General features: G+C 36.7%; 1 protein-coding gene across 1 annotated transcript in view; it reads left to right on the top strand.

Moving 5' to 3' along the window:
* The window catches only part of LOC149420763 (protein argonaute-2-like), a 98350-nt gene that overhangs the window by 28050 nt on the left and 55677 nt on the right, over positions 1–14623 (top strand). The window contains exons 8-10 of the mRNA XM_089635511.1: positions 8102–8250; positions 10326–10425; positions 13319–13423. Coding sequence (XP_089491637.1) covers positions 8102–8250; positions 10326–10425; positions 13319–13423 — 354 coding nt within the window. The remainder of the gene's footprint in view (positions 1–8101; positions 8251–10325; positions 10426–13318; positions 13424–14623) is intronic.

Here is a 14623-nt window from a genome sequence, read left to right as displayed (position 1 = left end):
AAAAAATACGTGACGTCATCAACCGCCATTGCTCTACTGTCTTCGGTTGACAACATTTGATTTGAGAGCGTGCGAGTTTGCTAAGTTTTAACATTGTTTTTATGCGGTTTTCTCGTTATTTTCGCTCCGAATCGGAATTTTACGTATTACTACGAGGTTTTGCGTATTGTTGATGGTTTCGTTATGTAATAATATCGTTCTGTTCAATAATTTATAGAGTGTTTGACTAAATATTGTGAAGTGATATTGACACGTGTTTATAATACCACGTGTGTTATTTTTCTTGTTTGTTTATATTTTGATTTGGTCGTTTTATTTTCAACTATAACCACTGGAACGATTTCGGTCGAAAAATCGACCACTTTTATTTTTCTGCGATTGATATCGGTCCAAAAATGGACCGATTTTTCTACCATTCGTAAAATATTTATTGTAATTATTTAAAACGTTTCCATGGCCAGCTACTTGTTTTATCGAATAGCTGATAATATATTCTCTTTGTCTATGAACTTATCCGTTGTCTTTGAAGTGTTATTTAACGAGTTTTCGCGGTTTTTTTATGGCGTCCTGTCAAAAACAAAATTATAAATTTTCAACATTCACGAAATTTTGGACTCTTCCTAAAATGCCGTAAGTAATTAATTTATTGGGTTTTTAACGCATAATTATATATCTGTGTAATCATGATTGACTTATCTATCTTTGAAATGCGTTTTTAATTCGTTTGTTTGTATTATATTGTTTTGGTTGAAGTTTTTGTGTAAGATTACGTCAACTGAAGACGTCATCTGTTTTTGATTTACAATAATGTCTTAAATACTGCACTCGCGCATTTGAAATATAGATATTCCATCACAGTGATTCAAAACAAAGAGATATATATAAGTTTTATTTGAATTGGTTCATTATTAATACAGATATTTGCTAACCAATTATTTTAAGTCATATGTCAAAAAGTTGACTCTTTTTCACATGTAAAATGGTGTAAAGCCTTCGTCACACAATAAAAATGTAGTAATTTAGTTGTATAATTAATTAATTTGTTTACTTTTACCAAATTTGTGCAGAAACAGCTGTCGTCCAGGGAAAGGGATCACTCCACAACCCAATAATTATTTTCAAATTTTATATTAGTGCAATATTTAACAAAATTTAAACATTTAAGTACTTACATTAAGTGTTTTCAATTTAAAATTTATAGAGCGGTGCTGACTGCAAGAGGAGGCAGAGGAAAAGGGAGACGTGGGGTACGAGCTGGTGCCGGACTACCTGCACGTGGACGTCAACGCAGAGCTGCAATTGCAGCCTCGTCTGGAGTGTTAGTATTTTTTAATGTTTTTTTATGAAAGTACTTTGCTGTGGCCGTTGAACTCATCATATATTTGTATTTATTTAAACAGCGACCCTGCTTTGCTACTGGTGCGAGAGGATCGCGTCAAGGCCCTAAAGGTTGTTAGGGCCCTGCCTGCTTCCATCCGGCTAGAGCTGGAAAGCCGAAAATTCAAGAAGCAGGCGGCGCGCATTTTGCTCCCTACCGCACCTCCAAGAAAAACTAAACAAAAGTAAGTAATCGTATTTAGATGCTTGGTACAATATTATTGTTTTTTCCTGACAGCGTTCCACTCTTACAGTGAGAGTTGGTAAGTTCAGCGCTCTGTGCATTTGGCACATTCAGTGCATATTTTACAGAGTTCTTATTTTATTGTTTATTTACATACTGTACTTACTGTTTCACACGTGAATGAGAACAATTTTCTATGATTTATGTAAATGTTTTCAGAATTCCATCTCCGGAGAGAACAACGTGTCCCTTTTCACAAGGGACGCCTTCACCGTTGCCACGACCCGTACCACCACCGTGGATGTCCACTCCCGCACAGACCCAATCAACGGCTCCCAATGCACCAATTATGCCTATCCGTGCAGCATCTCCCGAGCCGTTACCTGGGACATCGCGGAGTGGGGAACTCTTCTCTCCGGAAGCCGGCTATCACAGCGAGCTGTGGGTGGACGTACCATTCTACGAAGAATTGTCGGCGTTTGGGAACGGTGAGTTTATTTTTTGAAATGTCATACCAGGGGCTCAATATAAAATCAATTATCTATATTTTATATTGATATCCCTAGCACAGTTTCACTGTTGGTATATTGGCAGGAAATAAGCATAGTACTTAAAAATTCCACATAACAAACATACAAAATGTATTGTTGTTATGTCGTGGATGCATCATTACACATCTTTTTTCTGTAACGGGTATTGCAGAGTGAGAAATAAGACATGCCGAACTTCTTTGCGAGGATTACATTTGATTCACCGGCTTCTAAACGGTGTAATACAGCATTTTTTTCTTAAATTGAAAAAACACTTTCGCTTCACGGGACTCATTGTGTTGCGAGGCTGTATTGGTAGGTGGGTTTTGTAACCGGACAAATTATCATTAAAATAGGTCGCTTTACGTAGTTGGTCACTTTAAACGGATACGTTTTCCTACTAAAAGCTATGAAACCTTACTAGAGTTTACATTATCGTCACTTAAAACAGTAGACCGTTAAATGCAAAGTCATTATATCCAAATTCTACTGTAAATTTGTGTTTTCTTTTATTTCAGAGTCAGACATGGGCAGAAAAAGTAACGTGGACGAGGCAGCTGTACTAGAAGAGTCTGTACTTGGAAACCGTGAGTTATAAAACTAACTAACTTACCTTCACGCCATTTCGGTAGGCAGAGAGGATGAACCACCATGCAACTCGATCTTGGCACACACACTCTTTTCTTCATTCCATACCTACCTGACTGTGCTATTCTGACTCCTGACATTGCCCGCCTCAAGTATTTGATTAACTTTTTATATTTTTTTTTATATGAATACCTCACAAGAGCCTCAGCTGGAGCCAGTGAGACTATGGCATCCCCAATTGGGGGATGTTGTGAGGCTGAAGGTAAGTGGGGAAGGGAAAGAGGAAGATGGGGAAGTACCTGGCTATTCAGATCTAGTCACTAAACACGGCTAAAGCCATTTGGAGCAACGTTTCAATTCTGAATGGTGGTCTTACACCAGGGCGATACTGGTAGTATCTTCCACTCTGGAACGTGCCGCAAATATACTATATATTATTTTAATTATTATTTTAATTAATTAATTGTGAAATAACACAAATCAATCAAATAAAATTTATTTGCGCACGCCGGGTTCGAACCGGCGACCTTCGGAATGGCAGTCCAATGCGTTACCACTGGACTATGCCGGCCGTCAAAAGCCATTTCAAGCAACGTTTCAATTCTGAATGGGGTCTTACACCAGGGCGATACTATGGGTATCTTCCACTCTGGAACGTGCCGCAAATATAATATATATTATTTTAAATGAATTTTGTGTGAAAATAACACTAATTATTCAAATATAATTTATTTGATTTGATCCCGCGACCATCGTATTGCGAGTCATAAGCCGTACCAGAGGCAGTGGGTTATCGTAATATAGACACATTAAATTAATTTGGGTTTTCTGTTGTTTCAGAAATGGACAGATCGAGCGACGAGGATGACGAAGCGAGTGACGTCGACCACGAAGAGAGCGATGAGGATACCTTCTGCATGCCGCCAATACCTTATCATAATATTATCAACGTTTCACCTAACTCCGCTATGGCCATAGACTTTAGTAGACAAGACCAGGTAGATAGTGAGGCAATGCGTTTGATTCTGCCGCCTGAAGGTTACTCTTTCGATTGGTCTAATGATATCTTACGTTTTACTGGGATAAGGGAGACTTTCACAGGCACGCCGGGACCAACTTTCAATACCGACGAAATGGGCAAACCTGTGGATGCCTTTCTTAAAATCTTTGATGCTGATTTCGTTGAACTGATCGCGAGAGAGACCAACAGGTATGCAGATCAATGGATTGCGAAAAAACAATTTAAGCGTCATGCGCGTACCAATAAATGGGCTCCCACGAATAAAGAGGAAATGTATGTATTCTTGGCAATTTTAATGTATCAAGGTATTAGTCTTTTCCAGATCTAGTCACTAAACATAACTAAGCCAATTCAAGCAATGTTCAATTCTGAATGGTGGTCCCTCACCAGAGCGATACTCAGAATCTCACTCTATAGCGAGGCACAATGATATTATTATGTATTGATTTTCTTAAATTATGAATAAACCAATAAACTGAATACATTTTTATTATGACAAAGTGTGTAAACAATGTTTAAATCAAAATACTGCTCTTTCATTGTAACCATACAACTGTAATATTGATTTAAAAGGATATTAGGGCTTAATAAATAAATCAATTATTGGTTCCATCAATTATTTTCCCCTCATCCATTTTTTTTCGATACCTTTGCGTTTAGATATAAAATTATCACTATGATTTTATTTGCCATTCTACGGTCATACAAAGGTTTGATATATATATACAAATTTATCATCATTTTACATATTCCGATATACCCTACGTAGATTGACCTTAAGGTAGCTGTCAGTAGTGATTTTTCGTCAAATATTGGTGAATTTCATCAACTTTCAAAGTATCCCCCTGAAATATTGGCAATGTTTATATCTATGATGTATATCTCATTTTAAGCCTTATTTCCTCGTTTTGCACTTTATATAAAAACATGGTTACAAATCTCCAGTTCTAATTTACAATTATTTAAAAAGTAGCACCATGATTTTGACATCGTGAAATAGGCTCTCTGTATAATTCATCAAATGAATAAAATAAAGCCAAAACGGCGACTATGCTTATTAATAATTGTAGACAGTTAATGTATCTTCCTAACGTAATACCAGTTTTTGTGGTAAATTTATTATATAGTATAATACAGTAATTTCAATTTTGACACGTCACGCACTCAAATTTTAAAAAATTATTTTCTAACCAAACTTTTGAAGAGAGCATAACGTACAAAAAATTATTTTCCCATTATATTCTTGCATCTGTGGTTATCAAACAGGCCATAGAGAACATAAAAACGTAGAAAATATTCTATAAAGATATTTAAAACTGCCACTGGCGGCAATTTCAAATCACAAAAACGCTAATTTCGCGCATTCATAAAGTTTAAGATTTTTTAATAATTTATCTATCAATTCTAAAAATATAGAATAATTATAAAAATATAGGTGAATTCATTGGCTGTATAGCACTACAATCAGTTTTATGTCTCCGTATTAAAATTCGGAGGTTTGATTTTTTTAATGTTGGCGGAAAATATTCAAATTCGTCGCCAAAAAACCGCGAGCAATCGGAGAAAAAAGTTTTTTGACGCGCGATCGTTCGAGTGGTTATTATTTGTGTTCGATACCGTTATTTTTTCTAAAAATGTCTAAACCAAATTTCATGAATGATCAAGACATAGCAGACTTTTTGAATGTAAGTGAAGATGAGGACATTTTGGAAGACGTGGGAGATTTAAATTGTGAAAACTCTTCGGATGAATCTGATGATGATGATTTTGAGGATCAAGTAATTGAGGAAGATACTGCATCAGCATCAGCTCCTAAACGTAAAAAAGGCGATTGCCGAGTGTGGGATCAGGGAGAATTTACTCCAATTTTGCACGATTTCGATGGCAGAAATTCGGGTATAATGCCCCATGTTACCCTGACAGAGAATTCTACTGAAATTGAGTTTTTCGAGTTGTTTTTTACACAAGAAATTGTGGAGACAATTGTCACAGAAACGAACAGATATGCTGGCCAAATACGATTTACGGCAGAAAAATCGAAAATGCGAAAATGGGTAGACACTACGGTAGCTGAGGTTTATATTTTTTTAGCTACCATTATGCTTATGAGCCTCGTCGGAAAAAATAGCTTGAAGAAGTACTGGACCAACAAACCCATTATCGAAACACCTTTCTTCAAAGTTATGTTTTCTCAGGATAGATTTCTCACTTTACTACGGTGCCTTCATTTTTCTGACAACGAAATACGGAATACTGAAAAATTGCATAAAATAAGGAATCTCTTAGATCCGATGGTAAAAATATTCAAAGGCACATTTTATCCCTTCCAAAATTTGTGCATAGATGAAAGTCTTTTATTGTGGAAAGGAAGACTGTCTTTCAAAATTTACATTCCCTCCAAACGCCATCGCTTTGGAATCAAGTTATTTGTTCACTGTGATACACTTACCGGTTATGTATTAGATATAATAGTGTATACTGGTTCAGAAACGGACATAAATCTGGATCCAAATATTGGTATATCTGGTTCTGTTGTAACTACAATGTTGAAGGACTATTTGGGAAAAGGTCACAGAATATTTTTAGACAACTGGTATACAAGCCCCACTCTCTTTGATTATCTTGAAAAACACAAAACAAATGCTTGTGGGACTGTGAGAAGTAATCGGAAACAAATGCCCAAATTCAGAATAGGCAAAATGAAAAAAGGGGAAGTAGAATTCTATCATTCTAATAATTTGATGGCTCTGAAGTGGCACGACAAGAGAGATGTTACTATGTTGACAAATATACATAGTAATAAAATGACTGTAACGAATAAAATGGATTACACCACAGGAGAAAACAAAATAAAGCCCGAGGCCGTAGTAGATTATAGTCAAAACATGGGAGCTGTCGATAAGGTGGATAGGATTCTTGGTTTCGTGGATAGTTCAAGGAAAACCATGAAGTGGTACAAGAAAATATTTTTCCGGTTGATCGATATTGGAACACTCAATGCATTCTTTCTGCACCGCCTAAAATCGCAAAAAACATTGTCGTTCAGCGATTTTCCAGAAAACCTCATAACCCAGTTAGTGGAAAAATACCACACATCACGACCAGTATCATCCGGAGGTCAAAGAGTATTTGACATTCCCACTCGCCTCTCAGAAAAACACTTTATGAGACCTGTACCACAAACGACAACCCAGAGTAATAGAACTCAAAGGAAATGTCATGTGTGTAGCCACACAAAAAATCAGCCAAAAAAGAGAAAAGATACGAGGTTTATGTGCATTGAATGTAATGTGGCTTTATGCATATACCCATGCTTTGAAAACTACCACACTAAAAAACAATACTGAAAAAAAAAAAAAAAAAACAAAAAAAACAAAAAAACAAAAAAAAACAACAACAACAACAAAAACAACAAACGTGGATTCAATTTACTTCAATCTTCTCCCGACATCCTGTGGTGAGTAATATTTTTTAGTAGGTGTTGATATAAATATATATACGTTGTAATCATGTTATGGTAGGTTCACCTCCAATGGTTTACGATCCCTTCAATAGGCAAAATTAGTTTTGTCTCTAACTTGTGTGTACAAGTATTAATTTTTTTTTAAATATTTTTACATTGCTAGATATTGAGAAAACTATGGTTTTGCATTTATTTTTTTTTAATTCGTATACTTCAAAAATGCTCACTCCTGGGATACAGTTTGCTTCAAAAAAGCTCACTCTCCGAGAGGTTAAATCACTTTACTTATATATTTTATTGTCTACCGGTTTCTTGCCAAGTAAATAAAACATATTTTAGTATGCTAGTAGCATTTTTTAAGGTTAATATCCCATAAAATTGAAGCAAGTGTGGTAAGCTACTAGCAAATCCACTGTGGATTCGCTGGCACATGACCGGTATAAACGTCAACGATTTCTTGGTACACTGAAGGTTAAGCCACATCTCCGTTTGATTATTTGTCCAGCTGTCCGGTTATTGGTGTCTGATGGATTTGGGTGTCTGGGGATGTCATGGTGGATTTCATATTATGACAGCAAAATCCAAATAATCTGCTTCTATCTAAGTCCAGTCCTCTTCTAATAGGCAGGGCCGCTGAGAGTCTGAGCCGATATTTATTTATTAAGTACTGTGATTGCTCGGACCCCTTGATTTATACCCCCTATAATAACCCTCTCACCGACCCCGAGTATAGATACTCGTATCCTTCAAGATCTCAATCTCTATAGGGCTATTGGCTGCAGGGGAGATGAGCTGACCCTTCCTCCGAGGGTGTTGATAATGACAGTCAGGAGACTCCGATGCTAGGAATAGGATCTGTGTAATGGGTCATATTTTCAGTTCTACGGCGATCGGTTCAAGTTAAGTTCATTAATACAATATTACGTTGCTTTTGGCAGGTGGAGTTTGAGATTCCTGGGAATTCAGCATCCAAGCGCACATATCGGGTCAACGACGTGAAGCAACCTCCCGGAATGATTAGATTTGCCGGAGAAGGCGGCAAGATGACAACAGTCACAGAATACTTCCGGACGGAACGCAATTACATGTGAGTACAGTGAAACCCACTTATAAAGTTCCCGCATATAAAGTTTTCATGCTTAACCTTTAGGCTGCCTTCAAATGTAATGGTGATGTCACCTCCACAAGGCACATTTGTTTATCTCGTCTCGCTTTACAATAATACTAAAAATTGTAATTAAATGTATTTCACATGATCATTATTTGTGTAAACCTTTCTCAAACGATGTATCTATAACTTAACTATTATTGAATAACTCAAAATAATTGTTTTGGGGAGATGTTTTTAACTAAAAATTACTGATTTAATTTCATTTTATCAGATAAAACATTACTGAATTATCAACACGGGCCGGTCGGTATCGAGTGGTACTTACGTCTGTTTGTCTTTGAATTTTTATGTCATGTCTCGATATCAAGAGCAGTTTTTAAAAATAAGGATTTGTCATGAACTTATTTATACTTTACGCAATCTTGCAAATGTTTTTCTTTTTAATTTTGAGAATAAAGATGACATTATTTCCCTATGAATATTTTATTTTTAAAAATATTGTAGAATTTAGAATTCAGTTTTCTCGGAACTTTGTTAGTTAAAATATAATTTGTGTTCCGACACAAATCCTCTAAAACACAAAACAACATACAGAGTAATATGTATTCACTGGAAGCCAATTCTAAAAGATAAATATATATTTTTTTGGAATAACATCTATAATGCGTTTTTATAATAAACATTTGAATAAAATATTTGTTTTTATCCCAGTGAAATGAGATTGTCAAATTAATTATTTGAAAAAAAAAAACATTGCAAAATCGGCCCAAAACGAAAAGCGACGCACATTTCCACTAATATTGTAGTAGTCATCTCTTGCACCTGCGCTTGGAACAAAGCCGTTTTTTCGATGCGGTAGATTTGAAACGAGCTGAAGATTTCTAGAGATGTCGCTGAGTATGTGGATTTTCTACAAATTAATTTTGGTTCTGAAACAGGCTTGTACGCTATACAGCGAGGATTCAAATTTAGAATTGTCTTGGGTCGCAAGCGTGATGAAATGACTTTAGATGCTTCCCATGGACCGAGGGTTAAAAAGTTTTATTTTTGAAGACAGATATGTATAAATGGCCCAAATAATCCCACTTGCAGGGTGTCTGGTAAGTGGTGGATAACCTTTCAATTGTAGAAGGGATACACCAAGGCCATTCTGAAAATTGAATACATATCATGTTTTTTTTTTTTTTATTAAAGTCGGAGGCGGTTTACTTCCGTTCCCCGCGAGCACTTAGGCCATAGGCCCATTGTACTATCTCCCATTTTACCTCATTCCCTTGCCAGTAACCCGGTCCCTTTTATGAAGTTCACCAGGGCTGTCATTGGATATGTGGCGATGTCTTCTGGTTCCACACTGTGTCTTCCCAGGTATCTGAGCCTTATTCCCAGCAGAGCGGGACATTGGCACCATAGGTGAATTGGAGTCTCTTCCTCCTCTTCACATTTCCTACAGATGTTGGTGTTTTCCACTCCCAACAGTTGCATGTGTCTCCTGAGATGGCAGTGTCCCGTTAATAGTCCTACCAGTTCCCTCAGTGAGTTTCTGTCCATATCGAGTAGTTGCCTGGTTCAGTTAGGGTCCGGTCCATTTATGAGTACTTTAGATTGCCTCATTCCGGGTGCCTTCTTCCATTCCTTCCAGTGTTGGGATTTGACCCACCTTATATGTAGTTTGATGTGGCAAGCTGCTACTCCTACGGCCGGCTCAGATCCCGCAAGTGGTGCTTTCGCCCCTTTCTTTGCTAGTTCGTCAGCCCGCTCGTTGCCCTCAATACCTTCATATCATGTTTAGTAAAAGTCCCATGGTTTTCGAGTTAATTTTCTAAAACTAACAGCCTTTCTCACTCGCTTTGAAAATCGCAAATGAAATTATTTTCTCATTTTGTTACTACGGTAGTTTTCTAATCTACAAATTTGTATTTTTATTAATTTTTTTCCAACAGAGTGCTCTGCTAGAATCCTCCCAGATATCTGTTTTCAGAAAAATGTGTAATTGTTGTATGTACATAAATGAAATGACATATTTATTATAATTACGGATTTAATTGTTTCAGCATCAAATACCCTCATCTGCCCTGCCTCTGGGTAGGTAAGAGAGACGGTGAGATAAAGATTTGCTATCCGGTGGAGCTGTGCACTGTGCTGCCGGGCCAGGTAACAAACATGTTCAAACAATTGTTCTATTTTAGGATAATAGATGAGATGTAAAGAAAATACATCAAACATAGACATATGAATATTAGTAGACCTGCCCTAAGTGATTAAAAGCGTATTATTCCCCACTCCCCATACCGGTTCCATTGGAGCCGGCTGGGCTCGCGTATGGCCTCAAGTGAATTTAGAAAATGTGACGTCATCATTCTTGTGCGAACTATGGTCGAGGCATCATCGGTTCATTTTACGAAATAACACGGCAAAATGGTGGCTTGTGGTATGAAAACTTGTAAAAATAGATGTGAAAAAGAGAATAAACCCAATTGTCGTATTACATTCCATATATAAGCATTATTTTACTTTATTTTAAGCATATTCACATCGTATAATATGGATCAGTTGTAGAAACATATACTATCACATCGAGATACGTCTGGACGCGAAACACAAAGCTGGTTGGTTGCTGGGAAGTAAATTATGAACATTTATAAAAGTGTCTTAACTAAATACGTAAACGAAATATTCGACTCTGAAAATAGAAGAAATTTATTTTGCCGAATTTGGACTTCGCAAATTTGTTCATAACGTGGCGAGTAATTTGCGCTCCCATGTAAAAATGTCTATTCATTCAAAAGCAGATTTTACTTTTAAGAACTAAATGGTGATATTATAATGCGAGATGCCTACATACTGTCAGATTGATTTATTGACGAATCACAGTCAGCTTTACCCCCTTCGTTCTTCAACAGTTGATTTTACCCCTCATCTTTAATTTCTAGTCTATATATTCATATGTCTGTGACATCAAATCATTATTTTCAATAGAATCTCTTGCCTTAAGCACGCGATAGTTGTTTAACCCTGAGAGTCTTTTTTCCCAGCCCGATACAAAGTCATGCTATCTCCTCTTGTATTATGGTGAGATACATCATTTATACAGTGTTAGAAAGAAAGAAAACTGCACTTTCAGTTTGCATACAAAAGTTAACCATAGATTAACAACATTTAAAACTATTTGTGAACGTTTGCAAATTTTATAATAAATGTTTTTATACAAAATGAAAAAAAGTTAAATAAAAAATAACTCTTATAATACCTTTGTCTAATTAAATATATGTTTTTAGTCTCATTTAAAAATTACAGTTCACATCCGTAAGCGACTTAATTTAAAGTGGTAATTACAGTTTACTATAAAAACCATCCATAAGCGACTTTAACAAATGGGAGGTTTGGACCCCCACGTTGGCACCAGTGTGAGGTTCCACGTTGGCACCAGCGTGAGGTTCCACGTAGGGCGCCAGTGTGGAGACAGTGTTAAGTTATGTAATTACGGAAGGTACACTTTACCTGGGCTAGCTTGATCACCGGTTGAGTGAGAGTGCATACCTTTGAGTGTGAATCGTCCACGGACTTATATTTCTGGCCCACCTTTTGCTGTAAGGGTTCATGGATGGCCTCAGTTAACAAATGAAAGATTAAATGAGGCATAACAATGTTTAATGCATCAGATGGCAAGGCGTCACGGCGTGAGACAAAGCATTTCTTCATCTAATTCTCTGAGGTACATAAGTTGGGGGGCACCCTCTCTGGCCCGGAGAATACAATAAAAGTTAATCACAGTAAGGCACACAGATTATAGAGACTGGTTTATTAGCGGACTCACGTGCATCTGGGTGATGACGTAGGTTATGGATCTTGCTTGGAGCTATGGAGCTTGCCGGGTATCAAAGCGAGTAAAGGCAGCCAGGCATCAGGTCCGTCCTCAGGACATTCGACTCGAAAACAATGTCCACGCGGTGGACACATTTGGGTCACTGCCGATGGATATTCCGGATCTGGAGAGCGATGGGGAACTTGCTAGAGCTTCCAACGGGGCGTGATGGAACTAATATACAGGAATCTACTGTGTTACTGCGTTGGTGCTGTCTGTTACATAACAAACACTTTGGGCGGGAAAGGTAGTTCTACCCTTTCAGTCGATTGATGCTTAACGGCGGGCCTCATTTCAATGGCAGAAAAGACGGAATTATTGAATGTTTTTATATGAATATTATATACCAATCTCTTTGTAAAGGTCCCAACAATATATAATAACAACATGTACATTATCTAAGTTTGTATTCCAGTTTAAAGTGGTAATAAAAGTTTACACAATAAAAACCATATGTAAGCGACTTTAAGAACTTTATCTAAGTTTTGCATTCCAGTTTAAAGTGGTAATTAAAGTTTACACAATAAAAACCATATGTAAGCGACTTTAAGAACTTTATCTAAGTTTTGCATTCCAGTTTAAAATGGTAATTAAAGTTTACACGAGAAAAACCATCCGTAAGCAACTTTAAGAACTTTATCTACATAAGTTTGCATTCCAGTTTAAAGTGGTAATTACAGTTTACACAATAAAAACCATCCATAAGCGACTTTAAGAACTTTATCTAAGTTTTGCATTCCAGTTTAAAGTGGTAATTAATGTTTACACTAGAAAAACCACCCGTAAGCAACTTTAAGAACTTTATCTACATAAGTTTGCATTCCAGTTTAAAGTGGTAATTACAGTTTACACAATAAAAACCATCCATAAGAACTTTATGTAAGTTTGCATTCCAGTTTAAAATGCTAATTACATTTTACACAATAAAAACCATTCGTAAGCCAATTTAAGAACTGTATCTAAGTTTGCATTCCAATTTTAATATTTTTAATTCCATATGTCGATTGTAAAACTAAAATCTGAAAGAGTCTTTCACCGGCTTACAAGTATTCAACAGTATTTTATTTTGAAATACAAACAAAAACAGCGAATCTATTTTAATTGGAAATATTTGATGACATGATATTTTTTTGTGGAGGCCCGAGGGGTTAATATTTATTAACATGTGTTTTGTATTCACAGGTAATTGTCCGTAAAATGGATGGAAAACAAACTACAAACATGATACAGTCTTCTGTGGCTCCGGCAAATGAACGGAAGAAGAAGATCATGGATGCCATTGACAGTGTATGTTTTACTAACCTATTGTCTAATTACCTTCCCTGCGCCAGTATTCAGTAGCCATCATTGGTTAAACAGCACATCTTATCTAGCTCACACCGCCCACAGCTGCTGTGCCCACATGATGCACAGGTGGGGGACTTGAGTCAGCAATGTGTGAATGTGGTGCGGTGCAGACCACAAGAATGCCAGCTACATTCATTCCTCGGCGGGATTAAAGAACTAACCTAGATGTTCCCTTCTGACCAGTGGCGGCTCGTGACTTGGGTGTTCTAGAGTGCAAATATCACAAAAAATGGCATTATTGATGTTGTAGCTGAAAACTATTTTCTTTGAAAATTCTATTTTTTTTATGAAGATTTTCAGGAAATCCGCGCTGCGCACGGCCAAAATATAATTTCCTGATAATCTTCATACAAAAAATCGATTTAGCGAAAAAAAAAAAAAAAAAATTCAGTTACAACAACATCAATAATTCCCTTTTTATGTAATATTGGCACTCTAGAACACCCAAAAGTCACTAGCCGCCACTGCCTACGACCCCGCACCATACGAAAGAAGAAGAAGAACATATTATACGTTGATTAAATCTATCATATTGACAGCGGCATCCATCCTGCATTGGTATGATTCACTGGCTGACAAAATATGCAATTAAATAAACAAAACTGAAACGAAAGAGGTACATATAATTATTGACTAAATGGCAGGAGACGGCTTCATGGCTGCCGAAAATTGGGGACTTTTTCTTGAATATCTCAACAGATGGTAATGGAATAAGCGCGTTTATATCCTGATTGAGTACCGTTTGACTTAAACATTTTGCTTTGAATTTTGGGTTCCGCTCGGTTACACACATATGTGCCAGCCTTACTTTTAAAATCACGTATGTGTGCGTCAGTTGCGGGTAAATAATTAGCAAGGTGCAGATTTACATTCACCAATCAAAAAAAAAGAAAAGAAAGACCTTTCTCCAGAAGTACCTATGTACATTTATTTATTGAACGCCCGTAGGGCTCTAACAGACATAATGCAGAAATTTAATACCTAAGTACATACATGGACTTGGAAATTTTATACGACATTCGCTTAACATTTCACGCTCATATTGAAAAGATCTGTAAATCAGCCACTAAGATGTTGGGTTTTGTCATACACTGACTTGACCAACCTTGCAGTTATAAGGCTGCTTTACTTTAGCTTAGT

This window comes from Hesperophylax consimilis, chromosome 9 (genome assembly GCF_061612785.1).
Source record: "Hesperophylax consimilis isolate HC1 chromosome 9, BYU_Hcon_1.0, whole genome shotgun sequence".
NCBI classification, from domain to species: Eukaryota; Metazoa; Arthropoda; class Insecta; order Trichoptera; family Limnephilidae; genus Hesperophylax; species Hesperophylax consimilis.
Note: the sequence above shows the minus strand (reverse complement) of the source record. Positions and strands in the feature narration are given on the sequence as shown.